This window comes from Platalea leucorodia (assembly GCF_965183815.1).
Source record: "Platalea leucorodia genome assembly, chromosome: 8".
Taxonomy (NCBI): domain Eukaryota; kingdom Metazoa; phylum Chordata; class Aves; order Pelecaniformes; family Threskiornithidae; genus Platalea; species Platalea leucorodia.
In genome coordinates, this window is record NC_138830.1 from 17,551,158 (window position 1) to 17,578,188 (window position 27,031).

The 27,031-nt window shown below is 36.3% G+C and overlaps 1 protein-coding gene across 1 annotated transcript in view; it reads left to right on the forward strand.

The window, feature by feature from the left end:
• SLC9A9 (solute carrier family 9 member A9) overlaps positions 1-27,031 on the forward strand; it is a gene marked incomplete at its 5' end in the record, with an annotated part of 210,810 nt that overhangs the window by 41,666 nt on the left and 142,113 nt on the right. Inside the window, 2 exons of the mRNA XM_082319179.1 lie at positions 7,226-7,341; positions 15,523-15,628. Of these exons, the coding sequence (XP_082175305.1) occupies positions 7,226-7,341; positions 15,523-15,628 (222 nt within the window). The remainder of the gene's footprint in view (positions 1-7,225; positions 7,342-15,522; positions 15,629-27,031) is intronic.

A 27,031-nucleotide genomic window follows, 5' to 3' on the forward strand; every position in this document is an offset into this window, starting at 1 on the left:
GTGACTTTTTATTACTGTTGTGATATCAATCAGTCAATCACTATGTTACTTTATACATGAGCAAGAATAAAATCATCTACTTTTCCTATTGTTGGCTTATTAATATTGCTATTCCTTGTGAAAAGAAAATTTTTTTCATCCTTTGCTTGCATGATTACAATCTGTAGCTATGTTCAACTAGCTTCAGGCTACAAGATAATCATGTCTAGATAGAGTAAGGTTCTTTAGGGAGTTAAAATATGAGATGAAAAATTCTCTGCAGATTAGAAAACATATTTGGCAAGAAAGATTTAAATTACAAGTCCCATTCATGCTATGCAGCACAACTGCACAAACACTTTAAATCTGGAATTATGCTTTTTAAACCTTTAACACCATAAAGACCCTTGGCAGTGAGATTCAGCAGTGATGTCGCAATGAATAACAAAACTGAAGAAAATATAACTGCTGATAAAATCATCAGGCAGATGGGGCTGTCTGAATTGAGGATATGGTGTGTATACGGTGTGTACATCTTCACTTAGCAGTTTCTGTTACATTCTAATTATGTCCCCTACAGCTTTAAATTAAGAGTAGATTCTTTTAGAACTGATAGGTTTTCCCTTTAGCTTGCATATGAGGATGCAGTTACTTATCAAAGAAGCAGCATCCTATAAACCAACCTGCCAATTTGTAGTTATTGCCATAATTTTCAGTTTGCTCTAATGCAGAGGGATAGGTGCTGTGATACCAGTTTATGCAAGCCGAGGATTTGGCCAGGATTTTTTAGGAAGCAAAGCACAGCACAAGTTTTCTCACCTGACTGCACCATCCAGGCATATTTTTACCACGAGATATTTGTCTTATCTCACACGTAACTAAGCTACGTTATGCAAAGGTAGCCTGCTTGCCATTGTCATCTTGCCCCGCTTTGTTCACTGTTCATGCATATATAGGCCCTCTCAACAGTTCTTTTGGACACCATATTGTCTTGCATTCCCAGAAATGCTGGTACCTTGGGTTGTTTTTTTACCGGCTGCATTTAGGTATAGTACAGCCTTTTGTTATGTGTTTAGATGTTGGGTATGCTACTTACTGACATGTTTCTTATATGGCCCTTCTAATCTGCCTGTATGGCTAAAACTCTTGCCAGACTTTCATCTTTCCTGTCTTGATGACTCCAATATCTTTTTCCTTCACAGATGTGGTCTGATCCCATTTGTGGCTATTCACAATGCTTCTGTTAAAATCATTCTCCCAGTTTGCATCTTTCCTCCAGCCTCCCTATTCTATTCTGCATCAGACATACCCTCCTTGCCTCTACTTTAAAGCTACAAATTATCTCTCTTCTACTAGCAGTATGCTGGCTAGAAGTTTTAGTGTTTAGAACTTTCTGACAAGAGCTTCCCAAAAAACCCCAAAGCAATTTCACTCTCTCTTTTTAGATCCCTTCTTAAAACCAGCTGTTGCTAAAGGAAACTCTTGCAAAAAATAGGTGTCTGTTGATCTGCGTCTAAAGCTCTTCCTGAGCATTTAATTTCTTGTGTAGTAATTACTCTGTAAAGTTCTTAGGAGAGGGCTCTTTTTTTTCCTCTACATTTAAACAGCAGCTAGTTCAAGAACGTCCCAATCCCAGAGTAGCCTTCCTAGAGAGCAGCTTTATAAATAACTTCACTGGAAACTTCCAGCAGCAGCCAGACAGCCAATGTGCCCTCCAAACTCCTTTTCTCAACGCATGGCAATAAAAGCTTAGTAGCAGCAGAACTGTGGTAGTAAAAAACCTGGACCTTTTACATATGGAGATTCTTCCCCCTGTTTTCACACAGGCAAGCTTTAATTCAGTCCAGCTTCAAAAATGTAAGGACAACCCAGTGCTCAGAATCATTAAAGCCTTGCAGATTTTTTGTTCTGGTTCTTCAGTGTCTGTCATTTACTTTCATTTTTTTGTCAGCCTAAAGTTTATTTTCCGTTGTTGTACTGAGATTTTATCTGGTCTACTTGCTGATTCATACTGGAAATTATAGTAGTTAAAGCTCAGTTTCCCAGAAGATGATTCTTACTTCAGCAAGTCAAATATTTATATGGTATCTCCTCTACTGTGTAATGACAGCATTGTATGTAGCATTTTTTAGAGATGAGGCACTTGCATAAACTGGAAAATTCTGAATTCTCCTGTGTTTCATGACATTACTGTATTTTTCTTTTCCTGTTGAAGTGGCAAAATACTTGCTCTAGCTTGCTGGGCTCCTCCCCACAGCACCTCAATGTCCTTCTTGTAGTGAAGGGCCCAAAACTGAACACAGTGTTTGAGGTGCGGCCTCACCAGTGCCGAGTACAAAGGGACAATCACTGCCCTAGCCCATGACCAAATCAATTATTCGCAAATATTATTTGCAGTATCAAACCATCACTAAGTCTAACTGAGAAGTCTTCAGCGACTGTTTAGTACTGATCAGTTTACTTACCATTTCTTTCTAAAGTATAATGTTTCTAATCATCTAGTTTCTGATCACACAAATAAATTGCTGAATTCGTATAGTTATTTGTGACAATAAGAAGTTGATAAGGAGGTAGGGCAACCCCAAATCAATTCCCTACTCTGTATTGTTTGTATGTAGCTCCTTGAACAGTCATATATTCCTAGATGCAAAAAAGACATGGTTTGAGACAATTTTGTCACCTAGCAGAATTCACAGCTTCAGGTTACCTGTACAAAGCTGGAGGGACAGAGTGGAAAAAAAAATTAGAGTTCAGAGCATAGGCTCAAGCTCAGACTTCCATCACGCAGGATGAGGACACAAATCACCCGATATCATGTCACACTCACATTCATGCACTTTCTGGCTGTTAAGTTTAATGAATAATGGCTAATGATAAGCAAGGTGGAGCAGCTTCTAGGCACCAGGAACCTAGAGTCTCTCTTTGGCATGTTCTTAGTATCTAGGAAAAATGAAGGTGAATGAGGTGAAGCAGGGTTTTGAATCCGAGGCTCACATGTCTTGCTCTATTAGAGTTGTGTGAAAAGGGACTGTGAAGTGGAACCACCTCTTTTTCATTCTGCTTTGGGTTTTGTGAGGGCCAGGTCTCAGCATCTCTCTAACAGACCTCACTGGCAAGACAGGTCATTCACTAGTTTGTGAATCCCAAAGGATCTTTAGACAACCAGTACATGCATTACATATAGTGCTGGACAAGCCCTGCAAAAAAGACCTGTTGGGAGTTAAGAGGCTTTATGGATGAAAATAAAGTGTAGTAGGGCTCTAAAGCAGCAGCTCTGAGGATTCAGATTTTCAACATAAGTAGAAGTCTCCTAAGTCCTTTCATAGACCTGCGACTCATTCTTTTTGTTCCACAGAGTACTACTTCCTAGTTCATTTTGGGAAAGTAAAAGAACATTATCTCAAGTGGCTAATACAGTATTCTAAATGATGCACACTTCGCAGTATAAATGCAAAATCCAGACATATACAGAAAATTGCAGTTACTTTATAATGTTTTTTATCAGAGAAGTACCACATAGAACACAGAGATAAAGGTCCTGTAGTTTAAGCAGCAACCACTTTCCCAAAGAACTTACAATGTCTATTAAAAACAAGATTTTAAAAGTATATGAAATAAAATTACTTTGTAAGTGTATTTTAAAGTTACGATTTTCAAAGCCACATTGGAAATTAGGGTTACATTGATTTGCAACTCAGCTTCTGTTTCCTGTATGCAGCCTTGAAGATCTCAGTTCTGATATTCTAAAAGAATAAAAAATAAAATTTAGCATTCCAGATTAGTAAAAAAGTAAAGTAAAAAAGATTATTTCAGAGACAGGAATCAGAGAGATGGAAGTACTGTCCTACTAAACAGATTCAGAGCTCCTAATATTGTTAACTTGTGTCAATAGCCTACTCTGTGTCAGCAGTGAGCACTGGGTTGGGAATGCGTTCTAGTGGGACAGCAACATTTTGGAGGAAATTCAGAGTCACTGACACTTTGACTTATTTACAACTTTCTAACAGATATTTTTTTAAAAAATTTTTGAACATATATATTAAATAGATTGTTGAAGGTAAATATAGCAATCAGATTTGATGAAACCTGGTGGGTATAAGCTTGCTAAAAATAACCTAGATGTATCAAATGAAATGACAGCAGCCCTAAAAATCAATAAGACTATTTTTTTCAATTCTAGTTTATAATAGCAATAGGGACATCAGTGCAGGGTGTTTCCTTGGGATTAATGTCCTGCTGTCATTGGGGTATGCTTTCCTCATTGGATTTCCATTAAGAACAGTTATGTTGTGTAGTACTGGATGATGTTTAATATCACCATCATTGGGAGTTCAAGCATCCAGCTGAGATCCAACTTTTCAATACATAGTGGAAAAGTCACATTACATCATCAACTAGCACTCTAAAAAGAGCTGTTATTAACATTTCTCATAGACAAATTCCTTTATTGTTTGAATTTGACTATGTGTTAGACTGTGTCACCTGAATAATCTCTGTCACTGAAGACAATGATAAAGCCAGAGTGAGACATTTTTGAATACTAAAAAATCACAAGCTGGAACACATAGGGTTAGAGTCTGATCTCAGTTTTACCAGTCTAAAATGCAGAGTAACTCCTGTGATTTAGAACTGGAATGTCTCTTAGTTCTAATCTGTAAAACTGAGAACAGGATCTGATGTCATGTGCAGGATAACAAAAGCAATTTTATTTAAAATGTAAATTTAAAAAACACTGAATACATCACATACTCAGCTTATGATATATCTAGAGAAAGACAATAAGGTAAATTCCCATTTTTTTAGTGGACGTGTGAGTATATCCTGTATTACGATTAATTTATTACATTATTTTCCTGAGAGCAAACTCTCGGCTGGTATAAACTGCCATAGTTCTGTTAATTTTACAAACAGCAGAGAACTTACCCCAGTTCAGAACTGCCCTTTGATTTCTAGTTTTCAAAATAGCCCCTAGATGAACTTTTTGTGTAGTTTGAAGACGATGACAAGAAACCAAATTTTGGGATGATGAGAAAATTATAATTGAAAATTAAATAAATTATTTCTGTTTTAAAGTTATTTAAAGTTATTGTAAAGTTATTTAAAGTGAAGGGGGGTTTACATTTGTATGGCTGTGTCTAATAAGAAACCACTGATAAATGATGATTAATGACCATTTTAATGTATTACCTTCACTAAGGTTTATACAGAATTTAAACAAAAGATAAACCAGTGCGTTTTAAAAGTTAATTTACAATGGGAAATTATTTCTGTGCATGTTTTCATATGTGTTAGATGGAGGAGGTACAAGTACAGATTCTTGTGGTTTATTTAAACTGGCAGTTTCTCACATAATCCAAATGTATATCTGCACTTAGTTGGGTTTATGTTTGAAAAATTGGACTTTTGCCATTTTAGCATTACCAAAATGTATTAAGTAGTTCATTAATTAAAAAATAAAAAAAAGCATAATGTTCTGAGTTTGCTGTTCTCTTTTCTCTGCTGCATGACGGTTAACATCTCAGTGACTAAATCAGCACCATTGTTTAGTCTGATCTTCAGTTTTATTTCCCTTTTCAATGCAGCCAAGAATTGAATGGTATGTGAACTAAGACCAGGTCTGTAAGTCTTCTACTGTACTAAACTTTACGGCAAACTTAGACATCCTATGTCAATGACAGACTCCTGAATCCAATTTTCTCCAGTTCATCTGCAGCTTTGTACAGACAGTAAGGAGAGACATACTGAAAATATTTAGTAATGTATAAGAAACAATGCTGAAGACCAGGACAATGTCTACACTGGGTGTTTAAAGAATTGTCATGACTAAATTTGCCAGAGAGTAAAAACTTAATTTTATTTATTATTTTAAAGTATTTTTAACTGAGTCAGAAGAGTATCTCTGGTCAAAATGGCAAGCAGGTTTGGACAATTATTTCTAAAAGGCGCGCATACATTCACTTCCATTACCCTTGACTTTTGAGACAATTACAAATCAGGATAGCAGCAGTACAGTCGTTTTTTTAAGAACTCATTCCTTAAAGCAATCATATTTGTGCTGGGGATAAAAAGACTAACTTCACTGCGGGGTCTTGAATCATTCTTCTTTGGGAATGGAGAGAAAGTGAGCTCATCAGTCAAGGAGATTTTAGAACTGGTGGCTAACTGTTTGCTAGGCAGCTTATGTCAATACATACATAAATACTTAGGACCATTGGGGAATTCTGTGGTGACCTACTTGCTTCCCTCTTAATGCAGCAAGTTAACTATACTTCAGAAAACCTACAGCTTGGTAAAGTATCTGAAAACAATTTGTAATTAACTCTCAGGCTGTTTGTTTAGTAGCACTTTGTCTGCCACTCAGATCTTCTGTACTTATGTGACTTCAGAAACGTCTTAGGAGTATAGCTGAGGGCAAAGTGTAGCTAAGTATGTGAATCCATGTAGCTCTGTTTAAATTATTTTTTTCAAGTCTGTAGTTAGAAGAGCACAGTTGTCAATTTATGCGTTGTGTTTATGGAAAAGGTAGTGAATGCAATGGGGTTTTTTATTAACTAGATTGGAAATGTACAAAAATTTAAAAATCTACTACAGGTTCTAACAACAAGTGAATTCCTTTTTTTAAGATATTTCAAGATTCTTGTTAGAATACACATCTCAGACAGCATTACCTAGTTATATAAACCAATGATAACATTTCCTGTGAAACTAGTAAGGATTTAGCAGTGCATTTTGAAGTGTGACTTTATTGCCTCACTATCATTGTGAGTTGTTAATATCTGTCTCATTTGGAGTCTATCTGGAACTTTGAATACAGCTAACGTTTAAAAGCTGATAGAATAAAACAATTCATTTAGAAATATTAGAGCAAGCCACAGGGCTGACAGTAGAACAGCCTTTATTTAAACGTTCTACAACATTAGACAAATTAGTCTTAATAATGTCTTCTTAAGCTTACATTATCTTTCCTTTTGAAAAATAAACAGCTAAAAGCATTGTCCTCTGCTACCAGCAGATAACAATTATTCAGAAAAGTCTTTGCTTTGGAATCGTCTGTGACGTTTCAATAGAATACTTAAACAGTTGAACAGGAAATAGAATTTTTATATGATAGCAGTTTATGTTCAGTATTCACGTGATACGTTTCTTTAAAAGAAGCTGAAGAGAATAAGAGCCTGCTTAATACTGTAAATTAAGCATAAGTGTTATATACTCTGTCTGAATGCCTGTCTTATCTTTCCCCTGGCAGGTTGATAATGTATGGTTTTGTGAAGGCCATGGTACACATTGGCCAGTTAAAAGGAGGGGAATTCCACTTCACTGACTGTTTATTTTTTGGATCGCTGATGTCTGCCACAGATCCAGGTAACTGTTTAAAATAAATTACTTTTTCAAAAGTCAGAAGAATAAATAAGAACATAACAACTACATGTACCATAGAAATGTTCAAAGTCTCTGTTCTTGATTTTTTTACTCCCATAGCTGTTAAATGTCTGATATTCTGATAATCACAAATCAAACTGGCTCCAGGGATCCCTTGTGTTTGTTTTAGTAACTGTTTTACCTATGTTTAGCTCACAAACTTTATAAATCAAGTTGCAGGGGAGATTGGAAAAATGTTGTTTTCCATTCTTCAGGACACCTATCTGTTCATTGCTGATAAAAGAACTGCTGTAATGCTGGAGCCTCATGGTTAAAAATTTAGACATTGCATTCATGTGTGATCTAACCCAGTTTAAAGATATGGGGAACATAGCTTTCAGATTTGGCCCTATCAATACTGTTTATAATTTATCAGTTCACAATTTGAATGCAGTGTTTCATGATAAATACAACTCTAAAAAGACAGATACCAACAGGTTGGCTTGAATTTGCGGATGTAAGATTTAAAGCCTAGAGTTACAGCAAATAGCCAAGTCTGGGAAACAGACTCAGTGAATTTTGGAATCACAGAATTACAGAACCATTTAGACTTGAAGGGACGTCTGGAGGTCTTCTAGGCCAACCTCCTAATCAAAACAGGGCTAACCTCAAAGTTAACCTAGGTTTCACAGATTTGTCCAAGTTTTGTTACATTGAAAATGTTAATAAGAGTACTCTGATATTAAAAGGAAAGTATTGCTTTTTGCATCTGTGGGACAATAGTGAAGGAGGAGGTGAAAAAAAAGATTTTTTTGATATGTTATCTACAAAGAGGCAAAGTCTGAAAGAGTATATTGGATTTTTGCAAAGTTTTCAGTTGAGCTCTTACAGGAAGTGGAACAGAAAGCATTTTGTGATGCACATGACGTGCTGCATTAGCGTTAACTACCCTTGAGAAGCTTCTCTGGGAAACTTATGAATAAATCTTTCAAATTCATGGCTATTAAAAGAAATTACAAAAAGCAACATTGTTCTACAAATTTGTTCCATTCTTTAAACGAACCCTCAATATTTAATAAAAGTCTTTGAGCTTGTGATTTATCATTCTGATGGCTCAAAATATGGTGTAAAACAATTTATTTCCACAAAACCGGTTGTTGCAAGATTGCTGTAAAAGCTGCGCAAATTGTTATTCTCAAATTAATCCAAGCATCCAATATGCTGCCACTTAGAAAATCACCCAAGTTCTTTAACAACATTCAGCACTTGATTGGAGCCTATCCTCAGAGCAAGAGGAAAACACAGAAACTGAAAGCATAAAGAAAACCTAGGAAAATAAATTGCTTATGGAATAAAAGGTTGCCTTCAGCTTCCAAGTACATTTCTTGATTGTGCTATGAATAGAGTTTTGCAGTTGGCTTAGTTTCTTTTCCCATTTTCCAGTCCAATACTACTTAGTTTCACAAATGAACATGGTGACTTATGAGGAGAAATATATAAGACAAATGCACTGATTTTGATTATAATAGTATTAAATCACCACTGATTAATCTGGAACAATCATGAGAAAAAAAAAGAGAAGCTCCTCTTGCGCTGAAAGGAATAAGAAGTGACAAGGATTACTTTTCCCAGATTTTTAAATAGGCTTAAAAAACTAACACATCAGTTGAGAAAACTACTTTTAGTGTAGCAAACTGTCATTGATTAATACTGTTTGTAATTACTCTTCTGCTTATACAGAGTGTCTGTGCACATCCAAGAGTTTTTTAAAATGTTCAGTCTTGCTCCCTCTCTTATCTATTCACAATATTCTAAGGTGTTTCATGTTTTTACCAATCTTATCCATAAATTTCAGTCCCTCAAAGACTTAGGGAATTCTGAATGAAATTTTTGCTTAATTAAATGGTAGACATTGCTGAAAATATTTCAGTGTGTTGTAGGATTTGCTAGTGAATTATAATCTCAAGCCATGTAAAGAGCTCACTGGAATTCCAAAATCAGTTAAAATATGGTCCCCTGGAGGACTGATACATACTAGGGCATAAAATAATCAGTGTAATGATTTTATATCTGATATCTAGCTTTAAAAAAAAAAGAAATCTCTGGTAAAATGTTGTTAGTGTTATAAAGTAGGATAGAATAATAAATTACTCTCCTAAGATGAAATAATAAATTCCTGTCAGATTTGCTGATTTTTCATTTAATTCTTCACTGTGTAGGATTATAAGCTCATTTCAAAAACAGATTTAATTTCCCTTGACTGTGGAAAGCAATTAAGTCTGAAAAGATGTTAAAAACTGATCTGTTGACTTGACAGAAGTTGTTTTGATTGAGTTCCTTATTTGTAATAGTAAAGACGACTGGTAGATGTTTACATGTGAAATGAAGAATTTTACTACCAGGGCAGTAAACAAATGTATGCCAGCTAAAAGTTGCTAATATTGTTAGGAAGAAGGAAATAATGTCATAGCACTCTGTACATTTTAGTTTTGAAGGGTATTTGAAGGTCTTTAATCTAGATTTTTGCATAAAATTAGTTCAGAAGAATTACTCTCATATACTGTGGGTTCTCTTATGTAGAAAACTAGTACTTGAACTAAGATTAAGAAATGAACTTATGACTGGCTATACTTGGGACTGTGTTTTGCATTATAGACTGTGATCCCTCAACATCTGTGATACTCAGGGATGCCTCAAAAAACTCTCACGTCTCTAGAAAGAAAAGGTAGAAACGTTAGGGACAAAGCAAGGTTACTTGCAAGTGAATCATTCATTTTACAGGAAATATCTCCTTCCAATAATTCATCATTTTCAGCAGAAAAAGTTTCTCGTTTCAAGACTTCAGGTGAGAGGTTTAATTTCTAAGAAATAGAAGTTTAAAGTTCCCAAATTCTCCCTTCATTAGTCTTTGATTTAAAACATCAGACCAGTACTTATATTTTCCTTTATTCTGATCAATAGGTATCATTTATCATATAGTTTGGGGTTATCATCTCTTCTTCTTACTTCGTCTGCATAGAACAGCACAGATTTCACTGTTTCGCTGTTGAAAGGGTTTCCCTTAGGTTAGTGTTTTGTTTTGATCTCTAATATAACCCGACTCTGGAATTTTCTTGGTGTGATCCCTTCAAAGGGGATGGAGCAGTTCCTCCCTGTGTTCTGGTACACACGTCACTCATCAAGAGCAGCAAAGAGGCTGTGGAAAAGGTGCTGGTGTTGGAAGTGGAGCCCCCAGTTCTTGGTTCCTGAGCATCAGAGACCTGCAAAGTGAAACCACCTCCCGTGTGAGCATGGATAAGGGTATTTTGACAGCAACTGTCCTCTGTGGTTGAAAAGCAGACACAGCAATAAGACCCAGCAATAGACTGCTTCAGGATACCAGTGGCTGTATTGGAACAAGGTGAATGACAGAACAAAACTGGCACATGAATGAAAAGATTTGACCTCTGCCTTAGCCACCAAAAAATTACTGAAGAGTACAACTTTGGCAGTTTGTCTTAGCTGTTGTTATTAACACATTCTGTGCAACGACCTTCCAATCCAAAGACATTTCATGTATCTTTAGCACTTCCTTTTTTTTTAACTTTTGACATTTCAAGCACAGAAAACAGATTTACCTTCACAAGGTTTGCTGAAGCACAGCTATTTCTGAGCCATATGAACTCCCTTACCTTTGGTCATATTGATAATCACAAGGCTCTTCTCTATTTGAAGTTACTATGGTTACAGCTGAACTGAAGATGTGAGTTGCACTGCTGTTGTTATTGATAAAATTGGATATTTATCAGAAAGAGCAGTTTCTGTTTCTCATAAAATCAAAGGATTTTGCATTAGGAAGCATAATTTATAAATACAGCAAAATAATACATTTTATACACTGGTTATATAAGACTGTTTCAAAACGTGTTTTTAAATAACATATTTTTATGCTTTCTTCTTATTCACCACTGAACTAATCTGTGAGTGGCGTGACTGATTAGTAGGGAAAGGAGACTATAATTAAAATTGGAATTGTTATTTTTAGAGAAAAATGGATGGGAAATATAAGTGAGATTTCCCTCCTAAAAGAATTTATGCCCATGAGCTACAAAAGATACTAATAGTTCTGGTCAGAAGATTGAGGTACAATAATACCAGTACTTTATATAATAGTCTCATTTATTTTCTGAGCTTCCTGTTCAAATGTAACAGAAAAGAAGTATTGGATACAGTTAGCTTAGGGATTGTTGTAGTTTGCTGATATTTCAGTTATACATACTTTTTACAGGCATTAATAATAAGCCAATTTGTTTCTACATATGTCAAAAGATACCTTTCACAAACCAGCTCCACAGACACTTGTTCTGACTTGGGTACAACCAAAATCATGCTAGGCTTAGTATCGAACAGAAGTTATCTCAGTCCATGAAGTCAAGGAAGAAGTGAATCAGATTTCTGTTGCTTTATTATTTCAGGCTTCCCATCACTGAATTTTTTAATGAATCTCACAGCCCTTTCTGAGTCAGGAGCTCCGATACATGTTTTTTCTATTTGTGTCAGTTTTCTGCTGCCACAAAAGGTGTTTGTTTGCTGTCCCCCAATTACCTGTCCTTCTAGCCATCTAGTTCTTTACCTATCTCTATGTCTGGCCTTGTATGCTTAGATTGAAATAAGGCATGAAGAGATTCTGTGTACTTTAATGAAAAGTAGTTTGATATTTTTATAATACATATTGTAGCTAATGAATTATACAAGTCTTTGAGTAGCTACCACACAAAAACCGAGCCCTACCTACTGCTCCTCAAAAGTGCCTTCAGAAAGCCAGAGAGGCCATACTTACTGCAATGCAGGATCTATGATCTATACTTAGATATGAAAGTTCTCACAGATTAGATATGTTACTGTTGCATATGGTGGCAAATACTGCATTTTTAAATCAATATTCTTGAGTTTTAAAGTCATCCATAAGACAAAACATGATGTGACTAGTTCGGACAATGATGATTATTCAGAGAGTATTATTCTATCCAGAGAGTAACTTAAATTAACTTTCTTCCGGAGCAGAGTATCGTGTCCCTTTTAATATGCCCATTCTGAACCATATCCATAGATTCTCGTAATTAATGAAGGCAAATGTGATCTTGAGGAAATGACTAGACAGTGGTTGGCAAAACAAGGTAGAGATGTTTTATTGAACTCATAAACGGGGTGGATGTGCTGAAGATTATGCAGTTCTCTGTTCTTATGCAGATACTATTTAACATTTTCATTAATGAGTTGGCTAATGCAATATAGGATGCTTCTTTAATGTATAATACTATGCTGAGAGGAGATTGCAAACACTTTGAAGGACACAGTTAGAACTCAATGTGATCCTTGCAATGATTTAAAAACGATAAGGATAAATGCTACACTTAGAAATAATCAACTTCTTACATAGAAGATAAGAAATGGGCATTCACTGCTGAAAAGGATTCAAGTTTACAACCTGGAAATGAGTCATCAATACCAATACATAGCAAAAAAAGGAAAACAGGATTTATTAACACATGCTCTACAGCATCTTTTCACTCTGTTTCTTGACAGCAAGTGTCAACTACAGTACTTGGATCTGATTTTGGGGACTGTATTTCAAGAAAGATATGGACTGATGAGAAGTGATTAGAGGGCTAGAAAACACTACTGAAAGGAGAAGATTGAAAGAAGTGAGTCAGTTTAGGGAGGAGGTGTCTGAAATGAGTCTTTGAATAGGCAAAATGTTGCTGGCAAGAAAAAGGGAATAAATGTGACAAATTATTCGTGTCTCATTAGGCTAGGAATGGAAATTACAGACTTGAAGAGCAGGAGGGGAGATTTAGGTTAGACATTCAGGAATAACTGCATTTATAAATTGTATGAATACTGAAGAGCGGGTTAGCCTCCCTTGAGATTTGTGGAACGAGCATCACTTCCGTTCTTTAAAAACAGATCAGATAAATATCTGTCAGCAGTGGTATGGCTGAAGCTTTCTGTGTCTTGGGCCAGACAAACATAGGGACAGAGCAGATACTGGTAGTGGTCTTCCTCCAGAGACCAGAGTTCTTCAGTCAGGGACAGGCAATGCTGTAAGGAAGATCCAATAACCTCCATTAGGAATGGGAGAAACATTTGAAATGGAAGATACTTTCTGAGAACTGGGTGAACTGGGGGGGTCTCTCCCAGAAGAGGCAATTGATGCATTGCTGTGTTGCTTGCTTTATTATTTTGCTTTCATTTGAAAAGATTTTAAGGAAGATTTTGGGGGTAGAGATGGGAGAAAAAGCAAGAAGAGAAAGCTATTGTTTTCTTAGGAGGCAGGAGGAAGGAGAGGAATGTATAGGCATCTATCTAATTGGCTTGGCCTGCTCCACATACATACCAAGAGTACACTGGACTTTGATTACTACTTTCTTTCCCTTCTATCCTTATCACAGGGACTATTAACATGAGCCCAAACTAATTAGCTAATAAGCAAAAGCTGGAAGTGGCAAATAGTTTTAGAAAACACGTCTGTTGTTATGCCAATGACATCAAAGAATGGAAGACTAAATTGAGTCCACATTTAGCACATTAAGGCAGCCTTGATAATCAAGCAAAAACCTGAATATAGATATTGATGAACCAAGAATATATCTTTTGCCAATAAAACTTCTTCCTACACCTTTGAGCTGTTCTGGGGAAAGAACTCTTTTCCTAGTTTAAATTATAACTGCACTGGGAGTGGATGGGTGAGGTTACCAGGATGGTTAAATATAACTACCTAATTTAAATATAGCTATATCAGCAAATGTTCAGCTACACACATCTCCTAAATTGTCTTCTGTAGAATAACACTTCTAAAATTCTTCAGAGATAACACATCATCAGAGATCACTTTGACATAAAATTTCACAGGAGAACTGAGAATCTATTTTGGGTTTATAAACTGATTTTTAGATTACACAGATATTTAAGTACCATTTAGAAAATTTTATCAGCAATGATTCCAAAGTTCCAAGAAATGTTATTAAGACAAAGCATAATCACCTGTTCATGTTTTTGTGTGAATTATCAGCAGTCATCTCAATGTAAAAGTATATAATTTTAATTTCTGAAATGTCAGATATTAACATGGCATCCCAGAGGCACTCCTAATCTTTCGGATTCCTGGGCTATGAGGATTGAGTAAATTGCACAATTATGTACTAGAATGAGCACGAGTGAACCAGTGAGTTACCGTGTAATTTTTAACCATACAAATAACTGGGGGCCTTTACATTAAATTCTGTTTGAAAAGAGAAAGCTCTGCTTCGTCCATGCAAAGAGAGAATAATAATATCGATGTATAACATAGATAGCCTTATTCATTTGGAGATTATGAAGTGCTAGGTAGATCTTGGGAAGGATTGTGATCCTCTGCTTACAGGTAAGGAAGGTGAGGCATAAAACAACTAAGGCATCCTTTAATACCTATAGGACTTAATGCGCTGAATATTGGCCAAGTGTCTAAATGCCCTTGAGGATGTGTGTCTAAATTATTTGCCCAACTTCAATTTAAATTCAACATACTCTATTTTTTTCTATTGCACTCGTAAGCTAAAAATCAAATATAGCATATAACTCAGGGAGAAGGAAGGGACTTAAATTAATGATACACTGAAGGAACCTTAAAATGGGCTACAGGTATCCTGATCTGGATGAGAGGACTTCATGACTACAGATATGCTACACTTGAGGTGAAAGTGATTATGCTGCTGGTGGGACAGGGTATAAGGTTATTATGCATGTTCTTCAGTGAACATGCATAACAGATGGATAAGCGTTATTATATCCTTCTTAAAATAGGTAAGCTGCTACTCTCATCACACACAAAGTCTATGGCAAAACCCAAGCACCCTTATTTCTCCTTGGTCACAAGATCAAAGTCCTTTGTGCACAGTAAAACGTGCCGTGACATTTTCATTTATGCATGATTCTCTGCGTGAGAAGGAAAGCTTCTTCCTAACTCAGCTGAAGCACCAAAACTCATAGACTTGCTGGATTTAAGGATCTTATATACTTCAGTTGATCCCTTTTAACATATGGTTATCCACTTCGGTAATAAATAGGACAGGACTTCTCAAAACCCATATTCTAACATTGCTTTATTTCTTGAACTGCCGGAGGAATATGAAAATAACAAACTCACTTTGCTTTGTCTCCCTACAGTGACAGTCCTTGCTATTTTCCATGAGCTGCACGTGGATACAGATTTGTACACACTCCTGTTTGGAGAGAGTGTCCTAAATGATGCTGTGGCTATCGTGCTGACATAGTAAGTACACCCACCTCCATTCTTTACTTGGTGACATAATTATAAGCTTTAATTGCTGATATAATTCTCACTGATATAGTTTGTGCAGGTATAGACATAACATTTGAAGATTTCATTACAGAGATGTAGTTCTGGAGTTGTTCTTCATTTGTTAAACACCAGAATTCCAATATTGTTAATGGTAACTGTGTATCCAGAACGCAATTTTAGTCCATTTTCTTCAACCTAGAAAGCAGTATACTCTGTAAAATGTGTAAATTTAATTTAATATGATTTGTTTTCTCATCTAAACATCTTGGAAAAAATAATGCTGAATGAGCACCTAGGACACAGGGAAACTATAAAATTGGAGACAGAGTGTCTTTATTTTTTGCAATCTATTATTTTCCAGGATTAAAAACCACAAAGTGGTACACAGTAGCTCAGTTTATCTACTTCTGCCTATTGAATCTAACAGAGCTTCAGCTGATAATATTATCTTAAATTTATAAATAGCCTTTTTATTCTCAGGAATCCTCAGACAGATCACAAATGATGGGCCAAAGTCACGCAAGTATGTGCTGTCCTAAAAACACAGATGCTAAGTACATGATTAACAGGATATCTCAAGTTAACTCCACTCTACATGTATTACATGCTTCCTGGAGCTTTGATAGAAATACAAATAATCCTCTCAGATAATCTTAGAAGTAACAGAACTCTGCAAAATAAAATTCAGTTTTCCAGGATGCTTGAAGATGTTTGTCCTGGTTTCAGAGCGGCTGTGTGGTGCTTAGTTGCCGACTGGGGTCAAACCACAACAATGCTTCACAGTAAGCCCCAAGTCAGTGCCACCTTTTTCCTTAAAATACAGTTATTTGAACTAGGTCTTGTCCTATCCTTCAGAAAAACAGACTTTTACAGAGTTTACAGTCATTAAAAAATGAGCTTTATATTTTGTCTGAAACCCCATGGAGAAACTTATAATAGCTGAATTGCAAAAAAAAATCCAAATTAAATTGTTTCACAATACAAAAAAAATAGTATTCCTATTTAATTTATCATTCTCAGTCCATTATCAGTCTAGTTACATTCACCTACACTAAACACCTCGCATTGTTTTTAGAGCAAGAATAATATTTTCAAATGCTGTCAAGTGTCTGAGCACAGCATTTAATGATTAGATACAGCATGGCTGTCACATTCAGTGACTGTAGTTGGAATGTGTCACTTAGCAGAGCATCTAGTACATCAGAGAATAAAATACGCAAATGGAAAACTAAGCAAAGAATAGCAACCTCAGTAGACAGAACAGATAGAAAAGCCTTAAAGCAGCTATTAGAACTGGAAAGAAGCATGTAGGTGACAGAAAGTCTGAGATTTTTTTCCTCTCTCACTTGGCTTTGTTTAATGAAGTCTTAGACATTTATAGCTCATTTAGACTCTTCATCCATTAGTGCAAGGTTCTTATAGACCATGGAACAATTAGGCCACAAGCAACTCAAGGAGACCCAAAATATTTTAAGTGTCTGTAGTTTTCAGTCGCTGTGATGTCAAAGCACATGGATCTCTTCAAAGGTGCAAGTCAAGTGCAGAGCAAATGTAGAAAGAAAAGTACTATCAGATAGTAGATGATTCATGAGTTTCTAACCTCTACCCTTCCCAGTACTCAAGTCTAGGTTATGAGCCTCAGCCTGCACATGGATACAGAAATCTATAGGAAGGATGCCAGATGCAAATGCTGGCTATCTCCTTCTCATGTTTTCTTTGCTGTACATGGAAGATTACAACTCTTTTTTACCATAGAATCTCTTGTCACTGGAAAACTAGTGTATTTTTCTATATATTCAGTGTGACTGATACCTTGATTTCTGTAACATATTTAGTCATTGTAGAGACTGAAGATAACATATGACATCATCAGTTTCACATTTCATTAATTTCTGGCTTAAATAATCAGCTTCTGCACAAATACAATGTTTCTGCAACCTAATATGATCTTCCTTCCTGTAGCCTCTTAATTAAAGTTATAGTGTTAATAATGTCAGCTTCAGTGCATTAACACCCCACTAAAACAAACCGAGTTTAAAATAAGAATATTATTTTAAGAATATAAATTCTTAAATAAACAAACCGAGTTTAAAATAAGAATATTATTTTTCTGTCACTACAAAAGAACTACTAGTTTTTTTCTCTGTAACACATACTACTTTTCAGGATGGTGCAAACACATGGTCATAATTACAGTAATAGGGGACTATTTAAAGAGGTGTGAGAATAATGTTTACAAATCTGGAAAAACAATAATAAGTCATTTTGCACACTATGTAATGGTAAACAGAAAACAGAATAAGAGAATCCACAGTGTCTTTCATCAGCTAACAGAATAACCAAGTTAATGTCTGCAGGAGTGAGTCGCTGCAGGAAAGGGAAGAGGAGAAAAGAGGGAAGGCCTTTATGGCTGGCTGTGGCAATTTGGCAAGGTGAAGGTAGTATGGCTGTCTGCCAACAAGGCTTTATATTGATATCTCTCTTTTCCTTCAGCTTCTCCCTCCAACCTCTATTTTTTCTGTGATGTTTATCATTTAGTTGAAGAAGGACAGCAGCAGGACCAGCTACCCCTACAGTTTTCATATGGATTTAGTAAGTCACATGAGCTGTGTGTTGCTGCAACCATGTGTACAGCCACTGTGGTCAATTGCCCTCAGAAAATACTGATCAAGCACACAAGTTCTCCAGGCCAAATTAACAACTCTCCTATAGGCCATCTTGCCATACCAAACACCTGGGTGTTTGTGATAATTACAAGATTTCATTTATACTGTGCTATTTTAAGATAATCCATGCAGGAGGGATCACTGTGAATCAAATTGACAGGAGTGGCTGCAGAAATGCTGACAAGCTGTTGTGCATCTGGGAGTTCTCATACACACAAGGGCCTCTATAAGCAAGGGTATTGTCGATGTAACAATGATTTTCTCCTATATAAGTAACTTGCACAGTTGCTTACAATTTTTCATTATTAGGACAAAAGTCTCCTTTTAATAAAAAGTCAGTGAGAATTCTCACAGAAAATAAACATTTTGGAAGAAAATGAGGATTTAAATATTCAAAATGAGTAATTTTTGAGCCTGTTTTATATCAAGGATTCGAGATATTTAAGAAAAGTAATAACAGAGCCCTACAAGACAATACTTACTAGATGACTAAACATGTTTGCTTTTCCTCAGAAAAATCTATATGACTAATTACGCCACAAATATTTCCTACGTCTTTGTTTTCCAGGAAATTGACTTGGCACCAATGTCTGCTTGCTATGTCTATTTACAGCATAAGCTTTATCTGTAGAAATATTTTATATATGCTAACATTAAAACAAAGAAATAAAGCATATGTAGGAAAAGTAAGACATTTGAGCTGCTTCTAAGTGTGTTTAAACATGTTTATAGTCTTTATGATTAGAGATTGTTTCACTATTTGGAAATTAATTTTAGACAACAGTTTACGGCAACCTTTTATGAAAAGATCTTTCCAACCATATTTTTATTACAATTTTTAAGAAAGAATCATTCTCAGTTCTTCACATACATTGTATTTCATCACCGAGAAGTTTACCTGAGTTTATTCTGTAGCTTCCAGAATGAAAGAATATCATTTAAGATTATGTTTCTTGTATCGCTGTATGATAATATATACTGCATAGAATGACTTCTTTTGTTTTCTTGGTGGTTGGTCTATGATGTAGTGAATATTTTCATAAAAGATTCCAGATTATAGGGTTTTTTACCACTGTTTGTATCCTCTTAACTCCTGGGTTTTCAACTTCTTCAGCTTTTTTGGAAAAATATTAACAACAAAATTTAGCTTACAAATGTTCCAGCACACATAAAGCTGTTCTCTGAGCTATAAATTTAACCTTCTGCCATCCAATTCCCTGAACATCATAAAACAGCAGTTTGTTCAGCTTCAGATATGCATAGGCATTCATGCTATAGGACGCAACATTCAAGGAGATCTGTTCCATTCACAGACCCAGGAATGTTTATTGTTGCTTAGGTTTGTAGCTGGTACTTTGCAGACAAGTAAAATGGCCTGTCTGTGTACTTAGGCACTTACCAGCTGTGGACCACATTCTAAAGACCAACATTGAGAAACATCCCAGTAACTTCAGTTGGAGTTGTGTGTGATGAAGACTGTAGAATCTGGCTGAAAATTAATAATTTATGGATATTTTAGAGCAAATAAGGTTAACCTCTAATTTCACTTTCGTTTGTTCTGTCTTCGTCCGATATATCGCTTGTTGAAGAAAACATCCACATATATTTTGAATGCACACGCTGTAGGTTTAGACTTGGCATAGTTTTTGCACATTTGCAGAGAAATTCGATGAAGAAAGTGTAGAAGAAGTTGTAGGGAAAGCATTGAATATCTTGAGATATGACTGAAAAATAGCTGAACAGGTCATTAGCATTAAGACAGTATATTTAGCAGAGCTATTTAATCTTTCCCATGCTGAGTGCTCAGTGAGCGCAGGATGTGGAAAGCAGTAATGAATACTGATATGTGTTCCCTGCTAACAAATTATCTAAGAGAACATTACACGAGAGATGTTTCCATTGTAGTCAATGTCAGAAGTGTTTGTATCATCATTATGCAAAAGGCATGACTTAAATTTCTCTGCTGACTCCATACCATTGCTCAGTGGGCCTGATGAGTTTCATCCCATTCCTAGAAGAGGTGACAGTGTGGAAGTCACATGGGCAACAGGGACATCAACGTATAGCAGTGTCTTCCACAAGTAATCAAAACAAGTGAGTGGCAGCCAGAGGACACAGGACATGTGACATTGTGACATACTTGACATGTGGCAAGGAATGGATTTCTAGCTCTGTTATATGCAATCAAGAACAGTTTGATACATGAATGAAGTGGAAATCCTGGAAATAAAAAGCATGGTTGAGGATCATACGGCAGTGAAGCCAGAGAACACAGAAACTAGCTGACGTATGAAATGAAGACCTCCCATTTCAAAATGCTAATTACCCTAGAAGGCTTAGAAGTATAGGTTTTTCTGGGCAGCGGAAAGTAATACTGCAAACACAGTTTTCTTGTGAAGTTTGGCTTGCCATTTTTAAGTAAAGTACCTGGTATGTAAAGGAAGAGATGATAGCCTTGGAGGTTCAAAAGAAGGTGAAGAGGAAAGTAAACAAAAAATACTGGATTGTTTTGAAATGGATATCCTGCCTTTTTTGTAAAGTATCTATTGGTTGTATAGATTCCACAAAGTTCCTTCATGCTTATTAGCAAAAATTAGGCAATGGAAGGCACAGATTTTCATACAAAAGAATCGTCTAGGTTGGAAAAGACCCTTAAGATCATTGAGTCCAACTGTTAACCTCGCACTGCCAAGTCCACCACTAAACTATGTCCCTAAGCACCACATCTACCTGTCTTTTAAATACCTCCAGGGATGGGGACTCAACCACCTCCCTGGGCAGCCTGGTCCAATGCCTGACTACTCATTCAGTGAAGAAATTTTTCCTAATATCCAACCTAAACCCGCCCTGGCACAACTTGAGGCCATTTCCTCTTGTCCTATCACTTGTTACTTGGGAGAAGAGACCGACCCCCACCTCACTACAACCTCCTTTCAGGTAGTTGTGGAGAGACATAAGGTCTCCCCTCGGCCTCCTCTTCTCCAGACTAAACAACCCCAGCTAAAGGCTAAATTCTTAGAACTAGGTAAGAAGTGGAGGTGTAACAGATCCTGGTTTTGTATGACCCCTTGCTGATAAGAACAGTATTTGTTGGTGAGATGCATATTTCCACTGATGCTCACAGATGCAATATAGTTTTAGGAATTCAGTGAGCCTCTATTGGCCAGATAAGATGGTCTGGAATAAATAGGTAACTTTCCTTTTTTTTCTTTTTTTTTCCTCCCCAAAAATCTGTGCTGGTAGAAGGGTACTGCAGCCCCCTTCTAATTAATAAGCTTCTATGGATTGGTTCAAAGATTTACCAAGCAGTTTACCATGATGAAGAAATTTCATTTTCCAAAGTTCTTGGAATATAATTTTTCTCTAACAATAGATATATTTCAATTCCATTTTTCATGATCTAACTACCGCATATGACACCATATCTGTGCTTGATAAATTAACTGTCCATAGAATCCAGACCCCTTTTCAATAGTTTAAAAGGCTTGAAATTTATGACGAATAGTCTGGAGATTGCCCATTTCATCTTGCTTTTGCCTTTCCTTCTTTAGCATAAACAGAGCTTATCCGCTACAGTAGGATAAAGTATAAAGGAGGAACTCTAATTATTCAATGTGTTTGTGATACATAGTAGGGCATAGTATTGAGGGGAAAAGGGGCAGGATAAATTGATAACAGTGATGGTCAGCTTTGCTATGCCCATTAAGGTAATCCCTTGTAAAAGTAGTTTCTTGGCTCTTCTTAAATATTTCCAGGATGAACATGAACCAACACGTCATAGCATACCTCTTCTCTGCTCAAAAAATACTTTCATTCTAGTCCAGTAGTACCTTATGCAAGTTAGTGTGCTCAAACCATTCTTTCTTGGCAGAAGTTCTCCTGGAAGCTTGTATGGGGTTTTCTAAAATAACACAGCAAAGTAACTGAGATAAATTTATTGAAAAACAGTATCCATTTCCAGGGGAAATAACTCAGAAGCCAGAGTTCAGTTCAGTTTGTGCTGAGCACTCTCTCAGGTTGACATTTCTCAGACAGTGATCCCTATAATTGCCTTAGGAAGTCAAAAGAATTCCCTCTGTCACACTGGTGATTCTTACTGATACGTACAGTCGTGATATTACTAATCTTAGTTCTGTTCAGGTCTCTTCAAAATATAAGAAACTCTTTTGATCAAATGGATCTCAAATAAAAAAATAATAAGAACCTCTGAACCTTTCTGGTTTCAGTTATTTGTTTACATGTATTTTTATTACTTCTGTGATTTTAATTTTCTTATTATGTCATTGAACTTGAAGGTAGCTTACACAGGAGTAAAATGTAATCAGAGACTGAAGAAGCAGACATTTGACAAACACCAAATATAGGTACAAACATCCAGTTTATGTTTCACTTAACTCAGTCATTGGCCTGAATAGGTAACTATCCATTATCTACAAGTGTTACTTTCCTACTTTTCACAATTTCTAATTGTGATTCCTTGTTTATTATATATTAAAATCAGCAGTTCTATAAAGGACATGGAAAGATATTTTAACTATGCTGCTGAATAATGAAACTGGAAGCTGGGATTTGCAGGAAAAAATATCAGCTTTGAAAGCTACGATGGGTGTTTCCTTGATGCATATCTCAGTAGATGTGAGGCTCCCTTTATGATTATTTTAAGCTTTCTTCTTTTGTCATGGACTGTCTCTAATTTGGATGCTTTGCCCTTCCATTTTTGGAGAATTATTCTGTATAGATTTTACCATACTTTGATCCGTGAGCCCACTGAATAACAACTTTTGCAAAGGAAAGACAGCTGAATGTTCTCATATCATATTTTTCCCTTAAACTGCATTTGTAGTCAAAAAGTGACCTTTAAAAGTGACGTCGTGGACTTCCCTATGTACTATCTCAAAACCTTTTGTATTATGTGTAGTCAATTAAGAAACAAAGACTTTTCTATCAGCCAATACTTTGTCTTTGTTTCAGTTACCTCCTCGTCTGTAGGTAACTGGGAGCTCATTCAGTCTAAGAATATGGTGAAGTCTGTCAGCCCGTATTCCATACCTCCTGCTGAGATTTATTAGGCACCGTTAGCAAAGAGCAAAAAATATGATTGCTTCAGTATTGAGTCATCACATGAAAAAAGAATATTTGTTTCTCTATTGCCCTTGTATTTTTAGGCATTTTTTTAACCATGTATTCATGCAATTTCTTAGTGTCTTTTACTATACTATTTCAGGCACTAGAGTGAAAAAGAAACTCATTTAAGTTCTATTTATTTCCAACATGTATCTGAGTGCAGAAAGATGTTATTCACACATCCTAGGCATATCAGTATGTAAGTAATAGTGTTAAAAAACCCTTCTATTCATAAGTGGGCCCTTATGCACACACAATTAATAGCTTTAGCATACCTACACATAAAACTGTTCACCCTAGGTACTTCTTTTTCAAAAGTGTATAAGCCTCATTCCTTGCCAACTATTGTAGAAAGTATGCACAGAGACACACTTCCAGCCAAGGAAGAAAAGGGAAATACAAACACCTGTGCCATCAGACAGATAACAAAATGGTAAAAAGGATTAACACATGCAACATTTTCCTGCTTAAAGAAAATAGGTGGCATATAGATTTCTAAGGGTGGGAAGAGATAGTGAAATGGGGATGAAAGAGAAAGTAAGAAATTGAACTGATGAAAGCAACAAATGGAGATTGTGAAAGCATGGCTAGAAAAAAGAAGCAAGAGTGAGAAAAGACAAGACATGGTGAGAAACCAAGGTATGGCATACTGTGTAAATACAGATCATGACAATGATACATAAACCTGTAGCTAGGACTCTTTAGAGGGAAGAAAAGCTGTTTACTTATAGAGATGCAGAGGAAAACCTGATTATTTTTCTCTGGTGCAATTTTGCAGTTTTTTGTTGTTTTGTTAGGAATGTCTATGTTTGAAACCCTCAAGTAGTACATCAAAATGTGCTCCTGAACTGTAAAGAAACTGTGAAAAGTATAGGAATTAGGACAGCCAGTTCTTAAGAGCGGTGCACTGCAATCAGGTAATGAATCTGAATTCAGAAAAGGAAAAAGATTCTGCCAGAAAAGCAGGGAGTTGCCCCCAGACCGTTTCTTTGTAGCTGTCTTTACGTAAATTAATTTGGCAGAACTGGAGGAACTGAGGCCTCTATGAGCTCAGTCTGAGCAGTGACAGGCTTAGATGGGCAGTTGCCTTTGCAAAACCTGACCTAGAACTCGCAGATCAAAGTGAGACCAGCACTGGACCACAACAGGCATAGGAAGAGTTGCTCCATGGTCCTGACTTGCATAACCTTGAATCCTTGACAAAGATTGAGGGATTTCAATGCCTGTGAGCTACAGTTCTGGACAAATGACTAACTGGATCTCTGGAGTCACCCATAGCCTCATTCCAGATAAATACTATTTGTGATTTTTTTCCCACAAAGATTCCTAAGAAGGGATGACTGTAACACTGTGGAGGGGAATAAAATAGAATTACCTGAAAACCTGAAAGAAAGCAAAATACTGGATGGAAGCTTAGCCCAAACATTTCACTTACTCGTTCCCCTTAGACAAGATGAATTTGGCTACTATTCCCAATATTGTTAGAAAGGCTTACGTGCCAAGCAGCCATTCAACCAGTCAAAAGGAGTAACTTGTAAATTAACACAGCAAGGAGTTAATCATGCAACAAGTTAGTGAGTGATTTTAAAAGGTGGATGAGAAATCCTTTCCATCTATTATTTCTATAATAATGAAATTATGGCTGTCCATCTGCTCTTTTTACCTTTGAGGAAGGGTTTAGTCCCAGCTTATTTTGTTGATGATAATTAGAGTTTCACGTCACTGACCATCTGGAACAGGAGATGTGAGCACTGGGAAACTAACCAAACTTGCTATTAGCAGGAACTTTAAAAGAGCTTCTTTCCCAGAATAGAAGAAATCCCACATAAGATGATGGTGTCCTTGCTTAATAAAACTTCCATTCTTTTTTCTCCACGAGCCTTTCTGTACAGACCAGTGTTGTGCTTAAATCAGGGGGGAAAAGGAATTTCTGTAATACTTGTTATAGCTGGAATTTCAGTATAAAAATGGAGACTTGGAACAGAATATTTTCAGGAGGTAATCCTCATCACTATGGGTTTTTTCACTTTTTAATATTTCATGTCCCTTTTTCCAATATCAGCTCCACATTAAAATTCTACTTAGCTTCTAGTTAATACATGCTAAAGGTCTTTCTAGCTATAGGTTATCTAATTGGCTCTGTTTTGTTTATGCAATTTATTTGAATAGGCAGCCTTCAGTTGCAGTCTGCTAAGCTAGAATAGATTTCAGTGAGTACCGTTATGGAGATTGCCCTCAGGGATGTATGAAAATGTAGCTTAGCTCAAATCAGCTGGGAATGTCTGTACTTGTCATATCCAATCAAATCAGACTAGCTGCAGGTATTTCTGTCCACTTATACACAAACAAACTGATAACATTTAAAAATATGAAATGCAAGCTCACAATTAAGAACGCTGCTTGCAGTGCTTGCAAATCACATCTAAGAGGCAATTATTTAGCTACATTTTCCGTACAAATGACCGAATTGGCATCAAAGCTTCTTCATTTCAAAGATTTCTATTGGGAACTCTTCAGAACTGAAGTACACCCTGGTACGAGTCAGCTTGTTTTTTGAGCTCTTCCAGATGTTTTTTCTTATCCAAATAACCTTTCTCTAGTGAAAAAGACAGATTTTATGAGAGCAAGATAATTACATACAGAGTCTAATTCTACTTACAGAGACAACTCCCTTTTAGTTTAAAATGAACGTATTGATACTATTTCCCTTGAAGTGCTCCAAAAGAAAGCTCATTTCACCCTCTCTGGATGAGATGCTGTATATAAGAGTCTGTCTGGTACTTGCAGTACATCAACATATTTTTCAAGTCTTCTTGGCAGGGAAGACAGAAGAAGAGTATGTATCAGAAAGGCGAGGGAGAGCTTGCCATTTCATTTACTGGGTACCCACCAATACCTATTCACTGTTCAAATCCTTTCCAGAAATACAGTATTGAAGAGTACAGCTATCTCAAAGAGACAGAGGTTTTGTTACAACAGGATAAGCCCCCATCAAAATTCTTTTATTCTTTGGAGATCAGGTTGCAATTACATGAAAGAAGAACCTGTTCACTGTGGGAGAATGGACCGTATTTCCAGTGGCTACCCAGGAGCCCTAGGAAAGACAAGGCTGTAGTGATCCCTCTGTGAACCCCTCCAGAAACTATGTGCTCTTTATACCATTTAATTTGAATTTCATCATTCTAATCTGCTCTAAGTCCTTTTTTACTAATGGCAACATCAGGTAAACTGGTTCCCACTGCAAGCCTTGATCTTTTAAGACTCAAATCCTTAAGCTACTGAGTCTGTTAGAGTGAACCAACATAACTCTACATGAAATTCTTTTGCAGGTGCACGTGTGTACATATATACTTATGTTTGCATGGGGAATCATCCATAAAGCACATCAAAATAATACAAAGGTTATCAAGTACTCAAAAGTTACATAATGCCCCAAATACATTTTCATGTCTTACAGAAGAGGAATTGAGAGACACATACTGTAAACATTTTAATCAAATGTAATGTTTAAGTTTACTTTTTCATAGGCAGAAACCTCCCTCTTTCCATACCCAAGACATTATTTCAGTGTGAACATTTCACC